We start from the raw sequence: 24,354 nt of genomic DNA, 5'->3' as shown, positions 1-24,354 counted from the left end.
TGTTGACTTAAAGACCCGGTTTGGTTTGGGGACTCAGCTGCCTGTTCCCTGGGGCAGCGGAGCCCCACCCGAGGCAGGCAGGCAGGCAGCGGGTTCCTATGACTTGCGGGCGGGGCGCTGCGATGACTCAGTCCCTTGTGTCTTGTCCGAATATAGAGGATCCCCCCTCGTCTCCGTTGATTGGCCCCGGTCTCTCCGCGCCCTCTCCGGATTGGCCGAATCCTCCAAGGAGGCGGGTCTTTAGAAAACTTGGAGCGCGTTCAGTTTGGGGAGCTGGAACTTTGGGAGTTGCTTAGCTGGGGGGTCTTGGGGACAGGGTTGGAGAAAGGCTGAGGGGCGGGTCGGCCAGGTTTGCCCGGATTCCACGCAGGAGCAGATCGCGGGTGAGGGAAGCGGGACCATGGAGCGCCTCGCCCTCTTTGTCTCCGCAGCGCTTTTGCTCCTGGCCACCCAGAGCAGAGGTAAGCATGCCATGCATGTAATGTAAGTGTTTGGCCCCCTTGGCCCTCTCCCCTTCTCCCGGCCTTTCCCTGCCCAACTCGAGGCTCTCCCCCCCCTCCCTTCCGGGGTGCAGTTTGGCCCCACTTTCGCCTGGCTCCATGGTATGGAAGCCAGGGAGCTTGACAAGGTTTTGAGCCTTCTCTGCCAAACTGCCGCCCTCAGCATTGAGTCAAGTGGGGTTAAACTGCATTAATCACAGAGTGTAGACGCAGCAGGAGGACCCTGAATGGGGAAAGCTAACTCTGGATTCCCTTTAAAGCGGTTTCTAGGAGGCACGCCCTATTTGGAAGCCCTTGTGCTGCAATGCCGGCCTGCTTCTCAAAGGAAAGCACTTTGTGCATGCTCAGAGGCATTCTCCTCCGCCATTCAGAACTGAACTTTTTTAACGGTGTATCTAGGATGTAGAGCAGTGGTTCCCAACCTTTGGGCCTCCAGGTGTTTTGGACTTCAGCTCTCACAGTTCCTAACAGCTGGGATTTCTGGGAGTTGAAGTCATAGAATTTTAGAGTTGGAAGAGACCTCGTGGGCCATCCAGTCCAACCCCATTCTGCCAAGAAGCAGGAAAATCGCATTCAAAGCACCCCCAACAGATGGCCATCCAGCCTCTGTTTAAAAGCTTCCAAAGAAGGAGCCTCCACCACTCTCTGGGGCAGAGAGTTCCACAGCTGAACAGCTCTCACAGTCAGTAAGTTCTTCCTAATGTTCAGATGGAATCTCCAAAACACCTGGAGGCCCAAAGATTGGGAGCCACTGATGTAGAGTTAATGCAGCTTGGCAACACCTGAAGTGTTATGACTCAAAGCTGTGGAATCATTGGAGCTGCAGTTTCACAAGCCTTCTCTGCTCAAGAGGGCTGGGGCCTCACCATGCTACAACTCCCAGGGCTCCAGAGTCGTGTCAAGCTGCATTCATTCTACATGTAGATGCCTCCAATGGTTATGTTTTTAAGCCCCCCCCCCCCCCCTAAGGAAAAACACCCAGTTAGGTTCAGGCTAGGAAAAAAATAAACAAGTGGCATTTTGTTTTGTTTCCTTTTTTTTTCACCTTCCTTTCTCCCAGTATAGGGACTCAGTGAATTAATAGAATCATAGTTGGAAAAGACCTCGTTTGAAGCCGTTGTTCCACGTCCTAGCCTCCAGGGCAGCAGAAAACAAGGTTGCTCCCTCAACCCTATGACTTCCCCTCATATATTGATACATGGCCCTCATCAAGTCTCCTCTCAACCTTCACTTCTGAAGGATAAATGTGCCCAGCTCTTTAAGCCACTCCTCGTAGGGCTTGTTCTCCAGACGCTTTATCATTTTAGTCACCCTCCTCTGGACTCATTCTGGCTTGTCAACATCTCCCTTCAATTGTGGTGCCCAGAATTGGACACAATATTCCAGGTGTGGTCTAACCAAGGCAGAATAGAGGGGTAGCATGACTTCCCTGGATCTAGACACTAGACTCCTATTGATGCAGGCCAAAATCCCATTGGCTTTTTTAGCCGCCACATGACATTGTTGGCTTATGTTTAACTTGTTGTCCACAAGGACTCCAAGATCTTTTTCACACGTACTGCTGTCAGTCCAGACGTCCCCCATTCTGTATCTTTGCATTTCAGTTTTTCTGCCTAAGTGGAGTATCTTGCATTTGTCCCTGTTGAACTTCATTTTGTTAGTTTTGGCCCATCTCTCTAATCTGTTATGATGATTTTGAATCCTGCTTCTGTCTTCTGTAGTATTGGCTATCCCTCCCAGTTTGGTGTCATCTGCAAACTTGATGATCATTCCTTCTAAGCCTGCATCTAAGTCATTAATAAATAGGGCTCTCCATTAGTCAGAAACAACTCAAAGGCTCATCAACATGTTATCTCAAAAACCAGACAGTGTTATCTTCAAGCTACATTTACAGATAATGAGAAATAGTTTGAGGTGTACTTGTAAGTTCCTCAGGGTGCATCTGTGCTGTAGAGTTAATGCAGCTTGATACCATTTTAACTGGTAGGCCGTGGAATCCTAGGATTTGTAGTTTGGGGATGCACAGCCATGCTTGTAAAACTACGACTCCCATGATTCCATAGCTTTGAGCCATGGAAGTTAAAATTATGTTAAACTGGGTTACAGTGAGTTTTCCAGGCTGTATGGCCATGTCCCAGAAGCATTCTCTCCTGATGTTTCACCCACATCTATGGCAGGCATCCTCAGAGGAAACAGCCTCTGACAATGCCTTCCATAGACGTGGGTGACATGTAATGAGAGAATGCTTCTGGAACATGGCCATACAGTCTGGAAAACTCACAGCAACCCAGTGATTCCGGCCATGAAAGCCTTCGACAACATGATGTTAAACTGCACTAATTATCCAGTGTAGATGAGCCCTCTGTCATATAAAATTGCCTTCAGGATATGAGTATAATGGGTACATGAAACATAAATGGATTTAATGTTTAGATTTGGGGCAGCAGGCATCTCCATGGTGTCTCATTTTGCACATACATGTAAATACAGATATATGGAAATATGGGGAAAAAATCCAAAATACTTCTTGTTCCAAGCATCTTGGGTATGGGAATACTCAACCTCTTACTAACAAGGAACAGTCTGGTTTCATGTAAAGTTTGGTTTTCTGATTAAGAGAGAAGCAAATGGGTGTTTTGCATGCTAGTAATCCAGGAATGCACTTCCGTCCTATTGTAAATGGGGATCAGCACTGACTAGGCTGGATTAAGCGGGAAATGTAGAAAGAGCTTTTGATTGGTTTAACTGGTGATACTTTTTGTTGCTCCTTGTCTGATTCTGTGGCCTTGCAGTAGTACATCTGGGATCATTGTGTCTTTTGTTCTATTCACATAATGTTTCAAGGTTTCAATGTGGGAACACAGTTTTCCTCTTGAATGACGGGAGTCATGGTTCATTAACTTCTAGTCCTTCAGGTGCTTCTGGACGTACCTACACCAGGCCTGGGCAAACTTCAGCCCTCCTGGCGTTTTGGACTTCAACCCCAGAAGTCCCAGTCAGCTAACTGTAGAATTGATGCAGTTCAAAACCACTTTGACTGCAGTAGCTCAGTTCTATGGAATCCTGGGAGTTATAGTCTAGAGAGGCACAGAAGGTAAAGTCTGTAAATGAGCCTTTCCAGACAGGCTCTATATCCCAGGATCTGATCCCAGGTATACTGTTTATCCCAGATTATCTGGCAGTGTGGACTCATATAATCCAGTTTAAAGCAGAAAACCTAGGATCAGATCCTTGGTTATAGGGCCTGTCTGGAAGCCCTCCTACCACCACCACCATATCCTTGATGTCACATCCTCCTAAAGGCATTGGCTTGGAAAGGAGAAGCAAGCCAAAGAGTCTTAGCAAGCATTTTAAAGGGATGGATGAGTCAAAATCTTGGGACTTGTCCATCCAGTGGCGGAAACACTGGCTGAGACAGCAAATTCTCTATTAGCTACCATCATTCACAGGCCTGCAAAAGTGTGGGCCATAAAAACTTTTTTAACAATGCTGGTTTTATAGGAATTTGATGTTTTAAATCCAAAACCAACCTCAAGATTTGCTCCATTGCATAGTTTTTTCACAACTTCCTGTGACATTTTTGTTTTGTAATATGTGACTCAGTAAGATTTCTTGGGGAGTAAGGAGTAAACAGTAAGAAAGGGGTTCAAGTCTTCTTTTTAATTTTTTAATTTTTTAATTTTTAAAATATTTTTAATATTTTCCAAAAATGCGATAATAAAGAACTAATATCTATGACAAGGAAGTGCATGGTATTTTGAAAAAAACATATACATATATTTAACCTCTTTATACAACTTATACACACCATCATTAAACATGTTAGCATTTTGCAGACTCTAATCTAAAATAACAATGAACATAACAATAGCCTGCAACCCATGTAGATCAAATCTTCTCATAGACTTTCAAACAGATAAAACACACAGAACCATTTGAAAACACTAGAAGAAACTGCACTGGAACATCAACATCCACACTTGATCAAAACTGAGTACAACTGAATCGATAAGAATATCAAATTTGGGAAATAACAGCATGAGATGTTTTCATTGTGTCTCTTGATTTCAGCACCTAAAATACATTATAACAATCACACTATTGAACAAAGGTTTGTTTCATTGCAATTCCTTTTTGTTATTGGCTGAAAGGGACCGGCCTTAGGAAGGAGGGGTGAGACTTTATGGCCCAGTATTGGAGTTTCTATGAGCTGGAGGTATTCGTCGCCTGTTCTAAGTTTGTCCTAAGGCAATGTACTTAATGGATCCCATCTACAACTTGTCAGTTTAGGACAGTGGTTCTTAACCTGTGGGTTCCCAGATGTTTTGGCCTTCAAATTCCAGAAATCTTAACAGCTGGTAAAGTGACTGGGATTTATGGAAGTTGTGGGCCAAAACACCTGTGGACGCACAGGTTGAGAACCACTGGTTTAAGAGAAGGGAGTTTGAGCAGTGATAGCTTCTGTCCGTGAGATGGTAGATCCACCTTGCATTTTTAGTCTGAATGTGAAAGCAGCTGTCCAAGGTATTGACCCTATTCTTAGAGGTCTAAAATAGAAAGGACATGTACTGGCCCACTGATATGGAAGTCACTGTCCTATATCCTGTGTCTCTCATAAATGTTTTTAAGATTGATCCGCCCCCAAGAAACCATGTGTTGTGCTAGGTAAGGAATCTAGTGTGTGCTGTGCTGTAGTAGCAATATAAAGAAGTTTTTTCTTAAACATGTTTCTTATTTGGCCAATTTTCTGCTATAGACCCATTTGTCTTTATATGCTCAGTAGGTCTCCAGTTCCAAAGTTGGAACTCTAGAGGACCTTCGGAGAACAATATTATTTTGCCAGGTCTAAAAATTGGAGTTTGTGTGAGCACTTGTCTGAGAGAAGAAAATGGAAAGAGTAGAGTTGGAGGATTGTGAAATAATAGTGGTAAAGGTTTTCCCCTGACATTAAGTCAAGTCGTGTCTGAATCTGAGGGTTGGTGCTCATCTCCAAGCTGAAGAGCGGGCGTTGTCCCTAGACACCTCCAAGGTCATGTGACCGGCATGGAGTGCCACCGTTACCTTCCTGCCAGAGCGGTACCTATTGATTTACTCACATTTGCATGTTTTTGAACAGCATAAGCTGGGGTTAACGGTGGGAGCTCATGCCGCTCCCCGGATTTGAATCTGCAACGTTCAACAGCTCAGCACTTTAACCCACTGCACCATCCAGGGCTCCTGTGAAATAATAAGGGGAGTAATAAGATGCTCTGGTGAAAAAAGAAAAGATGTAGTTTTAATTTAGCCCTAAACATACGGTATATACATACATTATTTATGTTATTAAACTGTGTTGTCTCTATGTGTACTATTTAAGTTAAACAGGAGTCCCATAATTGCTCACAGCTTGTCTGTGCTGGCAGTTGTAGGGCAAAACAACTGTCATATGTTAACTGCCATCAATATATGGCAACCTCCACGGCATCCTGTCATCATCAGGTTTTGCAGACTACTCTCTTGGCTTCCTTGACAGAGTCTATCCATCTGGAATGCAGTCTTCCTCTTTTTCTACTGTCTTTGATCTTTCTAAGTATTAGTGTCTTTTCTAGTTAGTCATGTATTCTCATGATATGGCCAAAGTACAATAATCTGATCTTCTGACTTTGGTGTTAAGGGCTTTGCATAGCAAATCAGACTACAAAATTCACCAAAATGGCACCTCTAAGGGCCACATCTTAAACAGAAACAGTCTGTGAACAGGGTTGCCTCTGAGACCCTGGTGTGTCACCCACCCTGTCTACCTCCCTTTTTGTCAAGAAACTGCCCAGTTGAGCTTCCAAGATGTTTCCGAAAGGTGTGATAGACCATCTTGCCTCATTCTCCAGCAGACCTATTTTAGAATCAAGATTGTTTATTTCCCTTGAACACTTGCACTTAAAAAAACAAACAAAAACTAGACCTATAAAAGGCCCAGACAAGGGGGAAGGCCTAAAATGGTCGGTCATGACCTTTATGTGTATGGCTGGCCAGTACACTAGACAGATTTTGTTTGGAAATGGGAGTTTTCAAGGGCTGTAAAAAGCCTTTGGTGCTCCATGTGTCCTCGGTGTGTTTTTAAACTGCCGTTAGTTCTAGTTGCACTGTTATCGTGGCTCTGGATGGATGTCATTGGTCAGTGGAGTAGATACATGGAGCCTGTACACACTAAGAAGGTTTGCTCAGGAATAAGTCCTACTGAGTTCTGTGGAACTTATCACTTAGTAAATATTTACAGAGGAAAAACCACATAGACGTATGGCAGAAGAAAATAAATTACCTTCTAGGCTAACCAACATATGACATTGTAAGGTTTCATGGATGGCAGTTCATTTCTCAGAGGCCGTGTTTGGGAGTTGTACACAGTGAGGTCAGAAAGAAAGGAATTTAGGGAGTATAGACAGCAAGGATCATGTTATTAACAGTGCCCATTCAGAAAACGGTGGCTAATGATAGCACATCATTCCCAGTATCAGGCCACACAAGATAAAAATGGACCTTGTTTCTTTGTGTAACTCAGCAGTCTCCACTTTGTAATCTCCTTTTAACATTTCTTTGTTCAAAAAGCTGAAATGTTCTCCAACTGAGTTTTGAATGTTACCAGATGTCCCATTTGTGTCCACTTCAGAGTTTGGAAAGATTTTTGAATTAAAAATGTATATAACTACATGAGGAAACTATCAGCTTTTGTTGTTGCTGCTTTGGCTCTCAACCCTGGAAGGAAAGTGGGATGCTGATGATAGTTTCATTTCTGACATATGGTGATCTTAAGGTGAACCAATTGTGTGGTGTTGGGGGCTTTTGGTGTGTAACTCATTCAAGTCATCCATTGAGGTAGGGAATTGAATCTTGGTCTCCAGAGTGGTAGTCAAATAACACACTGCTCAAATAACACAATGCTCGTTCTGGAAGTCCTTTGAATTTGAGTACACATTCAGGATTTTGGACTAAGTCCACTTTTGGCTAAATAATGCTATTGTTCAAAAATGGTAAAAGGTGGAGACATTGGAAGAGGGGGTTCCATGCTTGTTTGTTGGTTATGGGATGGTTGATATGAATTTTTTTTAAATGTACAGAAATGTACAGTTAATTATTAAATGTAGGCACTCTGTTCAGTTGGCCTATTTGGAAGATACACATCATAAGGGTTAGAGCAGTGTTTCTCAACCTTCCTAATGCCGCGATCCCTTAATACAGTCCCTCATGTTGCGGTGACCCCCAACCATAAAATTATTTTTTTTGCTACTTCGTAACTGTAATGTTGCTACTGTTATGAATCATAATGTAAATGTCTGATATGCAGGATGTATTTTCATTCACTGGACTAAATTTGGCACAAATACCTGATACGCCCACATTTGAATACTGGTGGGTTTAGGGGGGATTGATTGATTTTGTCATTTGAGAGTTGTAGTTGCTGGGATTTATAGTTCACCTACAATCAAAGAGCATTTTGAACTCCACCAACGACATAATTAAACTTGGCACACAGACCTCCCATGACCAACAGAAAATATTGGAAAGATTTGGTAGGTATAGACCTTGAGTTTGGGAGTTGTAGTTCACCTACATCCAGAGAGCACAAACAATGATGGATCTGGACCAAATTTGGCACAGATGCTCAATATGCCCAAATGTGAACACTGGTGGAGTTTGGGAAAAGTAGACCTTGACATTTGGGAGTTGTAGTTGCAGGGATTTATAATTCACTTAAATCAAAGAGCATTCTGAACATCACCAACGATAGAATTGGAACAAACCTCCCACACAGAACCCCCATGACTAACAGAAAATACTATGTTTTCTCATGGTCTTTGGTGACCCCTCTGATACCCCCTCATGACCCCTCTGGGGGTCCCGACCCCCAGGTTGAGAAACACTGGGTTAGAGTTTTCTTTTATATAGTGTAAGAAGGTGACGTACAGCATGAACATAATGCTAGAATTCTACAATTCTCTGCCATTTGTGTACTCTTCATGCCATAATGATTTTTCTATTCATGATTGTTTTTAGGGGAAAAACATATGCACACAGGTGTTCTATAAGATATAAATAACTTTCTAATTGCTGGTAACTGAAAATAGTTCGAGGAAAGGAGCAGAAGATATAGCTCTCTCTGTGTGTGCACGTGCACATGTTTCCTGCTTCTTTCCTTGAATTATTTTCAGTTACCAACAATTTGAAAGAGTTTCTTAATGTATGTTCAACAGCTACTAATAAATGGGTTTTAAATATGTACCCTGGTACTCTCCTGGCTTCTGCTTAAACATTCTCTTCCTTTGAAGAAAGGAACTTCAGGATCTAACCCATTGATTTTTGTGTGACCAATAAATGCTTTTCAATTTAATATATGTGCCCTGCATGAGAACATGAGTTGTGACATATATTAATGGAAAACTTATGAAGTTGACAGGTTTATTTCATACTTGCAACACTATGTTTTAATTTGACAAGTAAAACACTTTCCTTGAAAGATATTTTGGTATTCTTGTAGAATTCAACTCCATTTTAGGCAGCTAGGACAAGAGTAAGCTTTACAAACTATGTGGATTCAGATCCACTGGCTGCCAATCTGCTACTAATCACAATTCAAAATGCTGGCTTTAGCCTATAAAGCCCTAAATGGTTCTGGCCCAGTTTACCTGTCTGAATGTATCTCCCCCTATGAACCACTTCAGAGATTAAGACTGGGGAGGCCTTCTCTGGGTCCCACCTTCTTCGCATGCACAACTGGTGGGGACGAGAGACAGGGCCCACTCAGTGGTGGCCCCTCGGCTGTGGAACTCCCTCCCCAGCGACATTAGATCAGACCTCTCCCTCCTAGCCTTCAGAAGGAGAGTAAAAAACTTGGCTCTGGGATCAGCCCTTCGGAGAAGCAGTGCAATAATGTAATGAAATTGGAATATGCACAATGACAATGGAATGGCCCCAAACTACAATTTTTGGATGGCATGATTTTAATATTGAATGTAATTTTCATTTTTTAATATTTATTAATTTTAATTCAATTGATTTTAAGCTTAATATTGTATCGAACAATTGCCATATGTAAGCCACCTTGACTCCCCTATGGGGTAGAGAAAGACGGGGTATAAATAGGGTAAATAAATAATAAATACATTTACCATTTTTGTTTTTGAGGAGAGCATGTCTGGAATTGATAGCAAAGATCTAACTTTGCAAAGGACATAGTTGTGTTTTTTTTGTTTTGTTTTTGTTACTGTAAGTTTATTTGGCAGTCTAGATTTAGGGGAAAGCACAGTATCCAAGCAATGGACTAATAAACATTGCCTTGTATATTTATTTATTTAATGCATAAATAAGAAAAGTAAACCCACAACCAAAACTGTACCTGAAAATGGCTTACAAGATTTATTTCTTCAAGTTGAGACTGATCGATGGTAACTGTAGCATAGAGTTTTCTTGGCAAGGTTTATTCAGAGGAGGCTTACTATTGCTTTCTTCTGAATATAGTTTGCAGCACCTGGAATTTTCTCCCTTCCAAAACCTAACCAAGCCCAGCCCTGCTTAGCTTCCAAGATCTGCCAGGACCTTGTGTCTTCAGTGCTTTTAGGGTCTGACAATATTAGTGCCATTGATTAGCACCATAGTATCCACTGTTAGGCTTATAATCTAAATTTAGGGCATGGTACACAGAAAATGGGAAAATGAGGCAGGAGGAGGAAAAAATCAAGACCAGATGGCCAGAAATGATGTATGCTTCCCTTTTTCATTTGTGTATGAAAATGTGTTGCTCATTCTATAGCAACACAATTCTCTCCTCCCCCCCTTTTAAAATTGCAAGCATATCTCCTAGCAAATCGATTTAAAAGTTACATCTTACATTCATTTAAGTACTTTACACCAATTTCTGTATGACCTGTTCCAAATTAAGTACGATACCTTTATGGAACTTGTATCACTGTCACCCACATGATGGGCATTGATCTTATCTTTCCTAACCACTGGGTCCAAATACTGTTGCATGTAGTGTATGATCTGTTGGGTAAGAATACATACCCAATAAGATTTCTATTGCATGTATGTTAGATTTCTTGTAAAAGTATGCAAGCAGAAATTATGAACTGGTAACATCTAATGTATGTGTGACTAATTGGTATGTTATACATGCTCATTTTGTATCAGCGCAAGTAGAGATGAGAAATTTCTGCAAATGTTGAAGCCATAGGGAACATGGTGTCTCTCTCCCCCCCCCCCGTTTTTTCTTTGAAAAGGGTTACTTTGTCACTTAAGAACATAAGTACAAATTGAACTTTTTTTAAAAAAAATGTTATTACATTTAGATAATGCCCTGTCTTGTAAGGAATATTTCTCTTTTGTGGAACAGGTAGTGCTCGGCATTGATGGTATCACTGTGAATGTGCACATCTGTTAATCCTGCGAGGTTAGAAAATGACATGTTATATAACTGTTGGTGAATAACAGATTCAAAATACTGTAGTACTAACACTTCTGAGTTGTAAAACTACTGCTTAAACCCTGCAGACATTAAAAGTCAGAACAGGGTCAGTTTCATGAAGTTCATGAATGCAGTAAATAGTCTTCCACAGATGGTACACAAATCTTAACTGCTTGAACAATTTTAAGAGTCATCATCTGTAATTACTACCCACTAAAGCTTTTGGTCCTTTTTTGCAAATCCCACACACTGCAGGCATAGTATTTGCAGCTATTGTAACTTGGGTTGCTGTGAGTTCTCTGGTCTGTATGGCAATCTTCCAGAAGCGTTATCTCCTGACATTTCACCCGCATCTATGGCAGGCATCCTTAGAGCTTGTGAGGTCTGTTGGAAACCAGACAAGTAAGGTTTATATATCTGTCCAGGGTGGGAGAAAAAACTCTTGTCTGTTTCAGGCAAGTGTGAATGTTGCAACTGGCCGCCTTGATTAGCATTGAATAGCCTTGCAGCTTCAAAGCCTGGCTAAATCCTGCTTGTGGACAAAATGTCAGGGGAGAGTGCTTCTGGAACATGGCCATACAGCCCAGAAAACTCACAGCAACCCAGTGATTCTGGCCATGAAAGCCTTCGACAACATATTGTAACTTGCTTGATTTGGCGAGCACAACACGAGCTGTAACATAACAAGAACTCAAATGATGGCCTGTCATCAGTGCCATAGCCAGAAAAAATGGTGTGTGTGTGTGTGCTATAGCCAGAAAAAATGTGTGTGTGTGTGTGTGTGAAAAAAAATAGCAAATCATCAAGAGTAGTTCCACAACACAAAATAATTTAAATTTTATGGTTCATTCTATATTTTATATAAAGTTAATTAAATCAATTTAATGTTTGCTTCTCTTAGAATTATAATGAGGATTTGGTTAACCAGTTAAATAAAATTCATGAGTAAACCAGTTTTTTTAACCTGGTTTACTCATGAATTGCATCCATCATTTGCTTACATAGTGGCCAATCAGTTGTCTATGGGAAGCCCACCAACATGACATAAAATGACATTGCTTTTCTTGGCAATTGATCCAGTTGTCTCTATATCCATGGCTTGAACCACCCCCCGCCCCCCCACAAAAGAAAAGCTCACCCAAAAACCCTTGGTGTTGCCATTTGATATAAGGGACACTATTTTTAGTAGCCATTGTGTATAATGGGAGCTAAGCATCCAAGGATTTTAGTAGTCATAAGGAGTCCTGGAAATATAGAAATATACTCCCTATGATACTGGAAGTTATATATAGCCATCCTATCTATTAGCGTTTCACAGCTCTCATGTCCATACATTAATTAAATTAATAATAATAATAATTCCTATTCAAAGCTGGCAGACATCACTACATCTGGCATTATATAAATACATTCTGTTGTCAAAGTAATTGCTATTGCTTTGCAAAGGCCATCATTTTTTCATAGTGGTTATATGTGCATTATATGAGTAATTATTTATACAGGGGAGTTGAGACTTAATTGAAATTATACAGAGAATGCAGCTGGTAAGGTTTGGGTTGTTGTTTTTTTAAAGAAGAAAGTGGCGAGCTCCACTTTTTAAATGTGCAGGATGTGACAGATAGCATCTATCTTGGTCATAAATGTTCACTTGGTCATAAATGTTCACTTGGTCATAAATGGTGGAAAACTTAAAATAAAAACAACTTTCAAAAATATGTATTTTATTTTCTTTTATACCCTGAATTTCTCCCCATGCAGACTCAAGGTGGTTAAAATACTTCTGTGCATTTCCCTCTCTTTTTCCTTACATCAAAGCTAATTGGGCATTGTTTGCTTTCCTGAGTCCTTGTCTTGAAGAGTACAGTTATTATTTTATTTTCAGTTAAAGCTACACAGTAACCAGCCTTTAGGCTAGAAGTACATGCTATCTTAACACGATCTTCTGTTCTCAAAACTTTGTTTGCCAAGATGATGCAAATACAGGGGTCAGATTCCTAAATCATGATATGAAGGCACATGATGCAACCACCATCCTAAAGCTGAGTTGTTGTGAATCAGATTCTAGTCAATTATCTGCATTACAGAACTACTATGGACTATCTTGTGAAGCTTTAGGGACTCAACACTAACACTGTGTTACTTGTTGTTTTTACCATGTGCTCTTTCTTTGCAGCCTTATTTGGGCAGAGTGTGCATTGCCATGATCTATGGTTTATTTCTCCAAGAAAAGAGAAACTACCAATTAACCTCCCAGTCTCTACCAATCAAGGAACTTCCCTTACACAACATAATTCAAATATTCTGGATTGTTTTATGCCATGGTCTCAGTCTCCATATCAGGGCCGATGCTTAATTAAACACAAGCAACATAATCCAAATACCATATTTCATTTATAAAGAAAACCAAAGTCTTAAGTCTTTCAGGGTCCAATTACAATAACACAATTCCCCTAACAGATAACTGATGCCAAGGTCAAGAGTCCAACTGATGCCCCCTCCAAAAACAAACAAACAAACAAACAAAAAACAGCCCAGAATTGTTCCATCCCTTAAAACAGTGGTTTTGAGGAAGTGTTACAAGGAGATTACTGATTGATTGTATACCTTTACCCTGCATTATATATCTTTAGGAATGTGTTATCTTGTTTTAATGTTTTAAACCACCCAGCATCCCTGATTAGCTTAGCCAATGGTGATGGATGCTGTGAGAAGGGCAGGGTAGAAATGGTGTAAATAAATAAATAAATATTTCTAGTTGATCATATAAATCCTATTCTGGGAAGTATGAGACAAGAATTTATAAAAGGCCCCATTAGTCTCATACAGTGGATTTATCATAGTTCTGATACAAGGCCAAAGAAACCATAGGTGTAGCTATAGGAGTCAACACATTAATTTCTTCTACGGAGTTCTTCATAAAGTTTGAAGCAGTATTCATGTTCTTTTTCATTTTGTTTTGTCCAACACCATCTGACAGGGTGCAGGATTCCCATTCTTGTTCTGAATGGATGATTTATTTATTTATTGTATTAGAAGCAAGCCAAAGGTACAATTGTAATGTATTTAAAAACACAAAGTTTAAAAACTTGGCATTATATTAAATGTCCTTTGATCAGTAGCTGGTCACGTGGAGTGCCTCTGGTGTTGCTATAAGGAAGTCCTCCATTGCGCATGTCGCAGGGCTCAGACTGCATTGTAATAGGTGGTCTGTGGTTTGCTCTTCTCCACACTCGCATGTTGTGGTCTCCAATTTGTGGCCTCATTTCTTAAGGCTGGTTCTGCATCTTGTGGTGCCAGCACGCAGTCTGTACAGTGGGTTGTTGTAGATTTTTTTCGGACTATATGGTCATGTTCTAGAGGCATTCTCTCCTGACGTTTCACCTGCATCAATGGCAAACATCCTCAGAGGTAGTGAGGTCTGTTGGAACAAGGAAAATGGGTTTATATATCTGTGGAATGACCAGGGAGGGACAAAGTACCCTTGTCTGCTGGAGCTAGGTGTGAATGTTTCAACTGACCACCTTGATTAGCATTTGATGGCCTGGCAGTTTTTTGGTGTGGCTTGCTAGTGCCTGAGGGAATCTTTTGTTGAGAGGTGATTAGCTGTCCCTGATTGTTTCCTCTCTGTTGTTTTGCTGTTGTAATTTTAGAGTTTTTTTAATACTGGTAGCCAGATTTTGTTCATTTTCATGGTTTCCTCCTCTCTGTGATTCTGGCCATGAAAGCCTTCAACAATAGTCTGTACAGTGCCTTTCAAGACATCTAGTCTTCTGTGTGCCCAGGGGGAAGGCTCTCATTTGGTATCAGCCATGGCTTGAAGTTCCGGGGTTTTGCTTGCCACTTTTGGACTCTCATTTGCTGAGGTGTTCCCGCGAGTATCTCTGTAGATCCTAGAAAACTATTTCTTTATTTAATGGATGATATTGGTTGCCAGTTGGGTACTTATAACTTGGAAAGGTGGCTTCAGTCGCATAAACCACATGGGTCTCTTCCAATGAATAGATCAGTCTGGGACATGGATCTGTCACTCTGCTACTAATACAGAACCAATTCTCGGGTAATCATAAACCTAAGCCTGTCAGAAATTACAGTGCCATACCGTATTCAAGTTGCTTGTGCTGTATAAGGCTATTTCTGCTAAAATTTAGAGAATATGGAAAACCCTACCATATGTTGTTCCTGTTAATTACATTTTATTACACTTTGAAAAATCTGTTTCAATATTTCTCTGATTAGTTACACTTGAGATATTCAGTGGGAAAAGAAAGGAACTATAATGAAGTTGCTCACCATTTAGAAGACCAGGAATTCATGTGAGGTTTGGAAAAAAAAGAAAAGAAAATGAATAGTTAGACAATTGCCACTATTGTTCTCCTCTATTTTTTGAAAAAGGGGCTGAAAGGCTGTGATTGAAGCATTGTAAGAGACAGTAGGAGGAAATAGTGGAGATTTTTTCCCCCTGTGGTTACAGCTAACGGACTGAAAAGTAGACTAGAAAAAGAGAAAGTGAAGTAGTAGAGGCTGCAAGTTGAATTTAGAAGCAATTGATGATTGTAGCTATTTACTCTGTAGCATAGGTGGGATTCCTGTGGTCTATAGTTTGCATATTCCTATAAACCCATTCCTTTCTTACAGCTCTTGAATCTTATACTGTCCAACATTTTGCAAATGAAAACTAGGACACGTGTGGCTAGGCAACATCAAAGTTGGGTCAAGGTGGCAAAAATTACTTATGAGAAAGGACACAGAAGCCAAGAGAGCCTGCAGCAGTTTGCTCTTGCCTGAGCCTAATGCAAAGTGCAAGTTCATGCGCCCTTCTCTCCTCTTCTTCCTCTGATGAGTTGAGTGCAAACTACATTGCACACTTTGAAGTCACTTTGCAACAACTGAACTACATTGAGGATGAAATAGAAAGGTGGGAGGAGTGAGAATTCTGGAACCTTTTAAAATCAACTCAAAAAATAGGATGACAGAGGAGTAATAGGCTTTCCTGACCCCCCCCCCCCCAAAGAAAAAGTTCCTTTGCCAAAAATGTTTCTACTCATGGAAGTTTCTCAGAGCAGCAGTTTTGACTTTAAAACAAGTTGCTTTCAAACACTACTTGTTTTGCCCCAACTCCGCAATAGGATTTTTTACAAGTGAATTTTAACCTCTTGTCTGTGGCCTTTCCTCCAGTTCTGTAGGCTTAGTGTGGCCCTCTTTAGGTCTTGCAGCCCCCAACGTGGTCCTTGGATTCTTGAACTTTGTCCAACATGGTTTCACATTCTTGGTCCAGTGAATTATAGAAATGGTGGAAGGATTTTCCCAAAGATAAAAGTCTGAACTACCTTTCTAGTTTGAGGAATACTCCGAAAGAGGCCCACATATCCTGGCAACTGCAAAGCAGCGCTGAGTGTTCCTGACTTCACGGAATGTTGCTGCAGAGCTAATTATAAAGGGCTGCTTGGCAGCAAGGGTAAACATCCTGTCAGAGTTTGGCCTGACCGAGAAGAACGATGCCCACAAATTTCTGCACAGTATAAGATGACTCATGTTGTTGCAAGCTGTCTGTTCTGAAGTGAGTCATACTTGTATTCCCATCAACAGAGTTGCTTCCAATGGTAAGACAGCAAAAGACTTTCCAGCCTATTGGATATTGGAGGAATGTGTAACTTTTCTGACTTTTCTTACCCAATGGATTTTGAGTTCTTTTACAGCAAAAGTGAGAATTGTCCACCCCCCTGCTGTTGGTGAATTCCCAGCATATTTTGGCAACATGGTCATGAATGCTGAGAGTTACAATACAGAAAGACCTGGAAAACTGAATGCATTGCAGATGACAAATGAATTTGAGAGGCTATTTTAACATCCAACCAAGATGTGGGGAGGGAAAGGGGAATAACTTCATTGTGAATACCCATTTTATTTTTTTCTAACAATAATTTAGTCTTTTGATATGCAAAAAGGAAGATCATTCCAGATTGCCCTTTGTGGTAAGTGTCATTGGCATGATCCCCATTTTTAAAAAGCATGTATTCACATTAACAATGTATTCAAATTAATATATATTAATATATTCAAATTAATCATAAATATTATTTATTTGGCTAGGACAAGACTTCAACTTGGAAGATGCACTTTCAGATGTTGGTATGTAATTATACTCTTATTAAATATACACAAATGTCTTAGGCAATATTTCTAAGTGTCACACCCAGACACTATAAAGTTAAAACTAAGATGTGCTTCTCTCTTTATCCGGGTGAACTGTGAGTGCCTTACTTAGAAGCTCAGGATTCTCAGCAACTGAGGCCAGTCCAGATGTGAACATCAAACAGAACATTTATTTCTCAAAGTCCTTGACAGACTTGGCACACCTTCAGTTGCCGAGTTAACTTTCCCTCAATGGTAGAAAAATCCTGGGATCTTTTACCCTAACCTTGAGCTGCTATCTTTCAGAAAGAGCAGGTCTTCCCCTATCCAAGCTCAAGATTAGTTTTGGAGATGAAGTAATGGAGCCTCTCCCAATGGCAGAGAAATCCTGAGATATTTCCCTGCCCCAGCACTGAGCTACTATCCTTTAGAAAGAGCAGGTCTTCCCCTATCTAAGCTCAGCACCAGTTTCAAAGGCAAGAGGATAACCGTACTGACAATGGCCTGTCCGAGCTGCCTGGCTTGGCCACCAGCACATCTGAGGCTTTTTCTATACTAAAAAAAGCAGGAGAGCTTCTCCAAAATGGAGATCTCATCCCCAGGAAAAAGGGCGGTCTCTAGACCAAAAGGATACTTTTTAAAACCAATAACAGCAAGAGGCTTGCAGATTGGCTTCCAGCCTCTGTTAATGTTTAACTTTCAGGGTGCTGCTGCGACTGTAGCAACCCTGGGGGGAAATGCAAAGGGATGCTATTTTATGCAACTAAGGGGCAATGCAAACCAAGCTCCTGGAAGACGGAACACTGTGGATTTTAGTTTATAGCCCATCTTAAACTTCTGTGTTCATAGTCTGTTTAGTGTGATCAGTCAAGACGAAAGTGCTTATTCAATGTTAAAACTTTTTACTATTTTTTGGAACAAAATAAATATATAACAAAAGGGAACAACATAGTTATGATTTGAATTATTTGAAATAAAAGAGATGCAAGAAATGCAGGAGTACCACAATCTTATTTTAGAAATAAAAAAAGACTTATATGATAATCTCATTTCTAGATATCAATCAGGTCTACATATGCTTAGCTTCAACACACCAATCCATTGGGTCCTCCCAGACTACTTGGAAACTGGCCTGCTTAGGCAACCAAATGCTAGAAAATAAGATAGTAGTGTAAGCTCATTTTAACTTGATTTGTTTTCTTTTATGTGTAATAAGCAATTATTTTTTAAGGGATTTAACAAATCCTGCTCTTGCCTGACCTTTGAAAAGTATTATTTTTAGTTAACTCTAGTGTTCTTGCTGAAGGATTGTAGTTCAGAAAGTGTAACATTTCCAAGCTTGGGTTATTATTGTTGACTAATGAATGAAGTGTTGAATGGCCTGCTTGCTGCTTACTTAGGGAACTTCTGCACTAGCCTAAATGTGCAGACAACTGGATGCTTCTCTGTGCTCCATGGTGCATTTATGTTTACCACTTCACCACACTAGAGAGTGAATTCACTTCAAATCTGGTTTCTGCCTCCTGCAGAATTCTGAGTTTTGTAGTTTAGTGAGGCTGTTAAATGCTCCTCCCAAAGTACAAACCTCAGAATTCTGCAAGAGGCAGAAACCGGATTTAAAGTGGATTCATTCTCTAGTGTGGTGAAGTATGAGTTCTATAGAAGAGAAGGGGAATTCTTCCACCAGAGTTCTGTTGCATTGTATAAATGTGTTATGGAGTACTGAGAAGTGTCGAGCCTTGGTAAGGAGGCTTTTCTTGCTTTTTAATGGTGAAACTGGCACAAAGGAGGGGAGAATGGCACTGGTTGCTGTAGTGTATATTAACGTTTGTGTATGTGTTTTGTACAGCAGAGCCAACAAAGAAGCCTACTCTTCCTACCAAACATACACCACCACGTGAGTATAAGTATTGTTTTCACAGGAACCAGATCACGGGTATAATATTGTTGTGTCAGATCCTTGTGCAATTATTCCTCAGTGTATTTGAAGATTTGGGCAATATATAGGTTTATATGTAAGACTGCCATCCCCATTTGCTGGGGTTGAAGTGCAGGAATCCCACATAAGTGGAAAGTGAAAAAATCTTTAAAGTGAAAAAAACTATTAATTAAAATTCATTTTACCTAAGAAAATACCTTTTATATTTATTTATTAACTTTGTTTCTATCCCACATTTATTTCCATAGGGGCTCAGGGTAGCTAACAATACCATGATACCAATATAATTTTAAAACAAGACAAATACAAAAATTAATAAATAAATATTTGTCACATGGATATAAAATTAAACTACAATAATCCAATTAAACTTTCATTTAAAGCTCACCCCCCCCCCTCAAAATCCCTCCAACTTCTTCCCCTGCAACCTGCACCTCATTATCCCCCAAATGCCTAGCGGCAGAGACGTGTCTTAATTTGCTTGCAAAAACCTAGAAAACTCTAGGTCTTCCCATGCAAATTTATTGCCAACTTCTGCTAGACGTTGAGCATAGAATTGTGCTGTAAGATCTACAAATGTTTAGAGAAGTGTTCTGTCTAGGAATCTGTAGCTCATCCCCTGTGACTATGATCATCCTCTGGCAGATGCTGACCATTGAGTTGCTTAGGAGAACCTAGAGATTCTTTAAGGGAACATATTTATTGTATTGTCGAAGGCTTTCATGGCTGGAATCACTAGGTTCTTGTGGGTTTTTTCGGGCTATAGGGCCATGTTCTAGAGGCATTTCTCCTGACGTTTCACCTGCATCTATGGCAAACATCCTACCTCAGGAGAAATGCTTCTAGAACATGGCCCTATAGCTCGAAAAAACCCACAAGAACCTAACATATGTATTAATCCCACAAATTTGGTGGGCTTGCTGTTATTTGAAAAGGCTTCACTTTGATTTTGATACAAGAAAGATTTTGGGATTTTTTTTGTATTGTTGTGTTTGTTAGTGGCTGTGTGAAGACTTTCATATTTTTCTGTAATTCATTGTATAGTTTATTTTTTTAAGAACTAAAATATAGTTAGTATTACACTTGATTAAGTAGTCATTTGAAGCAGATTGCATAATGCAATAGAATTTTCATGTTGAAAATATGTGAGAAACCCCCATGTAGTTCAGCTTATCATGTAATGCATGTATAATGTGGATACATCCACATTATATTTTCCTTGTAACTGTTTTGAAATTAAATGTAAATAATGTATATGTATTTATAAATAAATAATGTGTTTAGGATTGGCTAGTGTGCTTTTAAAGGTGGTTTAAGGAACACTTATGTAAACTATCAGCATAGAAGTATAAAAATGCCCTCTTATAAAGCAAATCAGTAAAATCGTTCCTCCATCACTTAATTACTGTGTATGTAAATAATGTTACCCATTCTCTCACCTCTTCTGTTATTTGTGTAGATTTCTCTGTGTATGGCAGTAAAGCCTTTTTTTTTTGTTTAAGGGAAGAAACATATTATGTGTGTTTTTAAAATTTGAGATTCCATATTTTCTATTAGATAAAGAGCTATTGTTTTCTTTTCCTGTGTAGTTGATGACTTTGACTTAGGAGATGCCGTGGGTGGTAAGTATTAGATATCTTGCAAAATATTCCCAAATGGATTCTGTAAAGTAGGGAAGTGTTTTGTTTTGTTTTGTTTATGCTGCTTATGGGTCACAATCAGTGTTTCTTGCTCTGAGTTTTCAAAACATCATTGTGTCCATTGGAATATCAAGGAGGTGAAGGATATTGGTCAGGGATGTTTTGGAGTAATACTATAGATGGCTCCAATTATTTCCCGATTCCAGGAATAAAACCGCATCTGTGGATTGACTGCTGGCCACATCTGTGGAATAGTATTCCTGGGAAATTGAGAAAACTTCAGTTTCCAACCATCTGTAATTTGTTTATTTATTTAGACCATTTCTACCCTGCCCTTCTCACCCCCGAGGGGAGACTCAGGGTGGCTAACACAGGCAACAATTCAATGCCAACAGTATCAAAACAACAATATAAAACAGCAATATAAAATCCATTACATAACAATTAAACAGTGATATTAATTAAAATTACATAACTACATAGAACAGATCACATAATCACAGGTCATAAAGCCATTTTCAAACAATCCTATTGTCCGAGTTCAATGCCTAAAGTGCTATTGTGCCCATTAGCCAAAGGCCTGGCTCCAAAACCACATCTTTAGTTTTTTCCTAAAAGTAATGAGGGAGGACGCCGATCTAATCTCGCTGGGGAGCGAATTCCATAAGCGGGGGGTCACCACCGAGAAGGCCCTGTCCCTCATCCCCACCAGACGCGTTTGAGAGGCTGGTGGAACTGAGAGCAGGGCCTCCCCAGTAGATCTTAAATTACGAGGTGGAACGTAGAGAGAGATACATTCGGATAAGTAAGCTGGGCCAGAGCCGTATAGGGTTTTATAGGCCAAGACCAGCACTTTGAATTGTGCTCAGAGGTGGACCAGCAGCCATTGGAGCTAACGCAGCAGGGGGGTGGTATGCTCCCTGTATGGCGCTCTGGTGAGTAATCTGGCTGCTGCCCGTTGGACTAGTTGAAGTCTCCGAACAGTCTTCAAAGGCAACCTCACATAGAGTGCGTTGTAGTAATCTATTCGGGATGTAACCAGAGTGTGGACCACCGTGGCTAAGTCAGATTTCCCAAGGTACGGGTGCAACTGGCTCACAAGCTTTAACTGTGCAAAAGCTCCCCTGGCCACCACTGAGACCTGGGGTTCCAGGCTCAGCGATGAATCCAGGATCACTCCCAAGCTGCGAACCTGCATCTTCAGGAGGAGTGTAACCCCATCCAACACAGGCTGTAACCCTATGCCCTGTTCAAACAATCCTGACCAGGAGGACCTCTGTCTTGTCTGGATTCAATTTCAGTTTGTTAGCCCTCATCCAGTCTGACACAGCAGCCAAGCACCGATTCAAGGTCTGAACAGCCTCCTTAGTAACAGGTGGGAAGGAGTGACAGATTTGGACGTCATCGGCGTAAAGATAACACCTTAGTCCGAAACTCCGGATGATCTCCCCCAGTGGCTTCATGTAGATGTTAAATAACATCGGGAACAGTACTGAGCCCCGAGGGACTCAACAAAACAACGGTTGTGGAGCTGAACAGGTGTCACCCAATAACACCTTCTGTGACCGTCCCTCCAGAAAGGACCCGAGCCACTGTACCTCCGAGTCCCATTTCTGAATTAATTTTTTCTCTTTAATTCTTTGCCCTTCCAGAGTGGCCATTTATCTAATATACTCTTTAATGTATGTGTATACATGTACATAGGACAGACAGGAGGAGAGAGACTATGGAAATTGATGAACAGGAGACTAATATAGCAACATGGGTGTGTTACACATGTTGTGTAAACACAGGTCTTCACTGTGGCTTTGACTTGATTCTTTTCTTTGCTAGTGTGAATACACTTGTCCAGTTTATTTTACTTTATAGATGGGCATTATGTCATGCTGTTTTTCATATTTTGAGTTTATTCTTATTTCTGTCCCTCTCTAGGGGATGACTCCCACAAACCAGACCCACCAAGGCCTCAGCCAAACCCTGGAACTCATGAAGACTCTGGGGGTAAGATACTCTGACACACTTCTTGAGGCTTGTTCAGTGTATCTCGTGGCTTTCTTAATTTTTACTGGTCTATCTCTGGGTAGGAAGCTACTCTCTCTCTCTCTCCCTGTTTCTCTCTTTCCATCTATTACTTTGAAAAATCTCAGTTTCTCCCAGCATGGCTAGCAAATGCTGGGGCTTAAGCATTATGTTGTGGACATTTTGATGCTGTAAAAATAGTGGTGAATTTTAACATTTGTCATTCCTTTCCTAAACAATGGTATTTCCACAAATGTAGTGTGCAAAGTGTTGAGAATTTTGTGCCACTTTCCCTACCTACCAATACCAGAATATATTTTTATATATCTTTCTTTATACATTTGGGGAGGGGGACAGCAGCAACCTGCATGAATATTAACACAGTGGTGGCTCAGTGTCTGAATTAGCCTCTGGTTCAATTGTGTGAAAGCTTTTATCTGAAAAGAGAGATACTTATTTGAATAGTTAAAAGGTTTGAGCATGCTCCAGTTGCCTTTCATCTCAGGAAAGCTAGGGAAGCTTGGCAAGTCATGGAAAGAACAAGGGCCTACTAAGGTTATTACTCTGTATACAAACTTTGTCTAGAAGAGCCTGTTTAAAATGTGTATGAATTTAAGGGGAAGTAAAGCCCAAAGCTTGACTGGAGGATTCTAGGAGAAGTAGACCAAAAATAATTTTACCAAGTTCTGCTATAAGTAGTACATTAGAGTCTCGCTTATCCAACCTTCATACATTTAACATTCCGTACTATCCAATGCAGTCTGCCTCCCACCTGGATCCACTGCTAAATTAATAAATCCAGTAATAATAATAATAACAACAACTTTATTTTTATGCCCTGTTTAATAGGCTTTTCCTTAATCCCTTCTGGAATTCTCTGCCCCGGAGTGTGGTGGAGGCTCCTTCTTTGGAAGCTTTTAAATAGTGGCTGGATGGCCATCTGTTGGGGGTGCTTTGAATGCAATTTTCCTGCTTCTTGGCAGGGGGTTGGACTGGATGGCCCATGAGATCTCTTCCAACTCTGTGATTCTATTATTCTATCCAACATTTTCGCTTGTCCAACGTTCTCCGGGTCCATTTATGTTGGATAAATGAGACTCTACTGTATTTAAAATAAAACAATGTAGTCTGATTTGAGTAAGTAATTCATTTCAATTGCAAATATTTCCTTTCTTGAAACTAACAGTTGTCTCTGGTTTAGAAGTAGATATCCGTGGGATAGCCATCAAACAGGTTTGACTGACCCAAGAAAAAACAGTAGGGTGCGACAGGAATGCCTTGAATTCCTTCTAGATAGGAATATCTGATTACAGCATCACAGTCCTTGATCTTCTGGAATATCCTTTGTTATACAAACAAGCATTTCCACAAGCTATTCATGCTATATGAGATTAGAAAGGCTAATAGTTTAATCTGTGCTTCATTCCTTTTAAATAGCCCTTTAAAATGACCCGTTTGAAGGTGGATGTTTGGTATGAGCATTCACACCCCCCCCCCACACCTTTTTGATTTTGTGAATTTCTCCCATTCCCTTCCTTCACTGACTTTGGAGATGGTGAAGTGATACTCTAGTCTTAACTAAGATTTGAAGTGCCCTGTGATCCCAATTAAAGATAAAGCAGTATTGCTTGTGTAGCAGACATTCCCAAGGAAATAGTTGGCTAGTTTGAAAAGAACTCCAGCAGATGT

The 24,354-nt window shown here is 40.5% G+C and overlaps 1 protein-coding gene across 3 annotated transcripts in view; it reads left to right on the top strand.

The window, feature by feature from the left end:
* Positions 1-230: 230 nt before the first annotated feature.
* The window catches only part of CD99 (CD99 molecule (Xg blood group)), a 35,895-nt gene continuing 11,771 nt past the window's right edge, over positions 231-24,354 (top strand). Inside the window, exons 1-5 of one of the 3 annotated variants that reach the window (XM_060769869.2) lie at positions 231-461; positions 17,026-17,064; positions 18,920-18,964; positions 20,596-20,628; positions 22,579-22,647. In XM_060769869.2, coding sequence (XP_060625852.1) covers positions 401-461; positions 17,026-17,064; positions 18,920-18,964; positions 20,596-20,628; positions 22,579-22,647 — 247 coding nt within the window. In that variant the 5' untranslated portion in view covers positions 231-400. Of the gene's footprint in view, positions 462-17,025; positions 17,065-18,916; positions 18,965-20,595; positions 20,629-22,578; positions 22,648-24,354 lie in introns of all 3 variants that reach the window. The other 2 variants (XM_060769868.2, XM_060769870.2) reach the window with 2 other exon arrangements.

Source organism: Anolis sagrei, chromosome 3 (genome assembly GCF_037176765.1).
Source record: "Anolis sagrei isolate rAnoSag1 chromosome 3, rAnoSag1.mat, whole genome shotgun sequence".
Lineage (NCBI taxonomy): Eukaryota > Metazoa > Chordata > Lepidosauria > Squamata > Dactyloidae > Anolis > Anolis sagrei.
The sequence above is the reverse complement of the archived record's forward strand: the minus strand, read 5'-3'. Positions and strand labels throughout refer to the sequence as shown.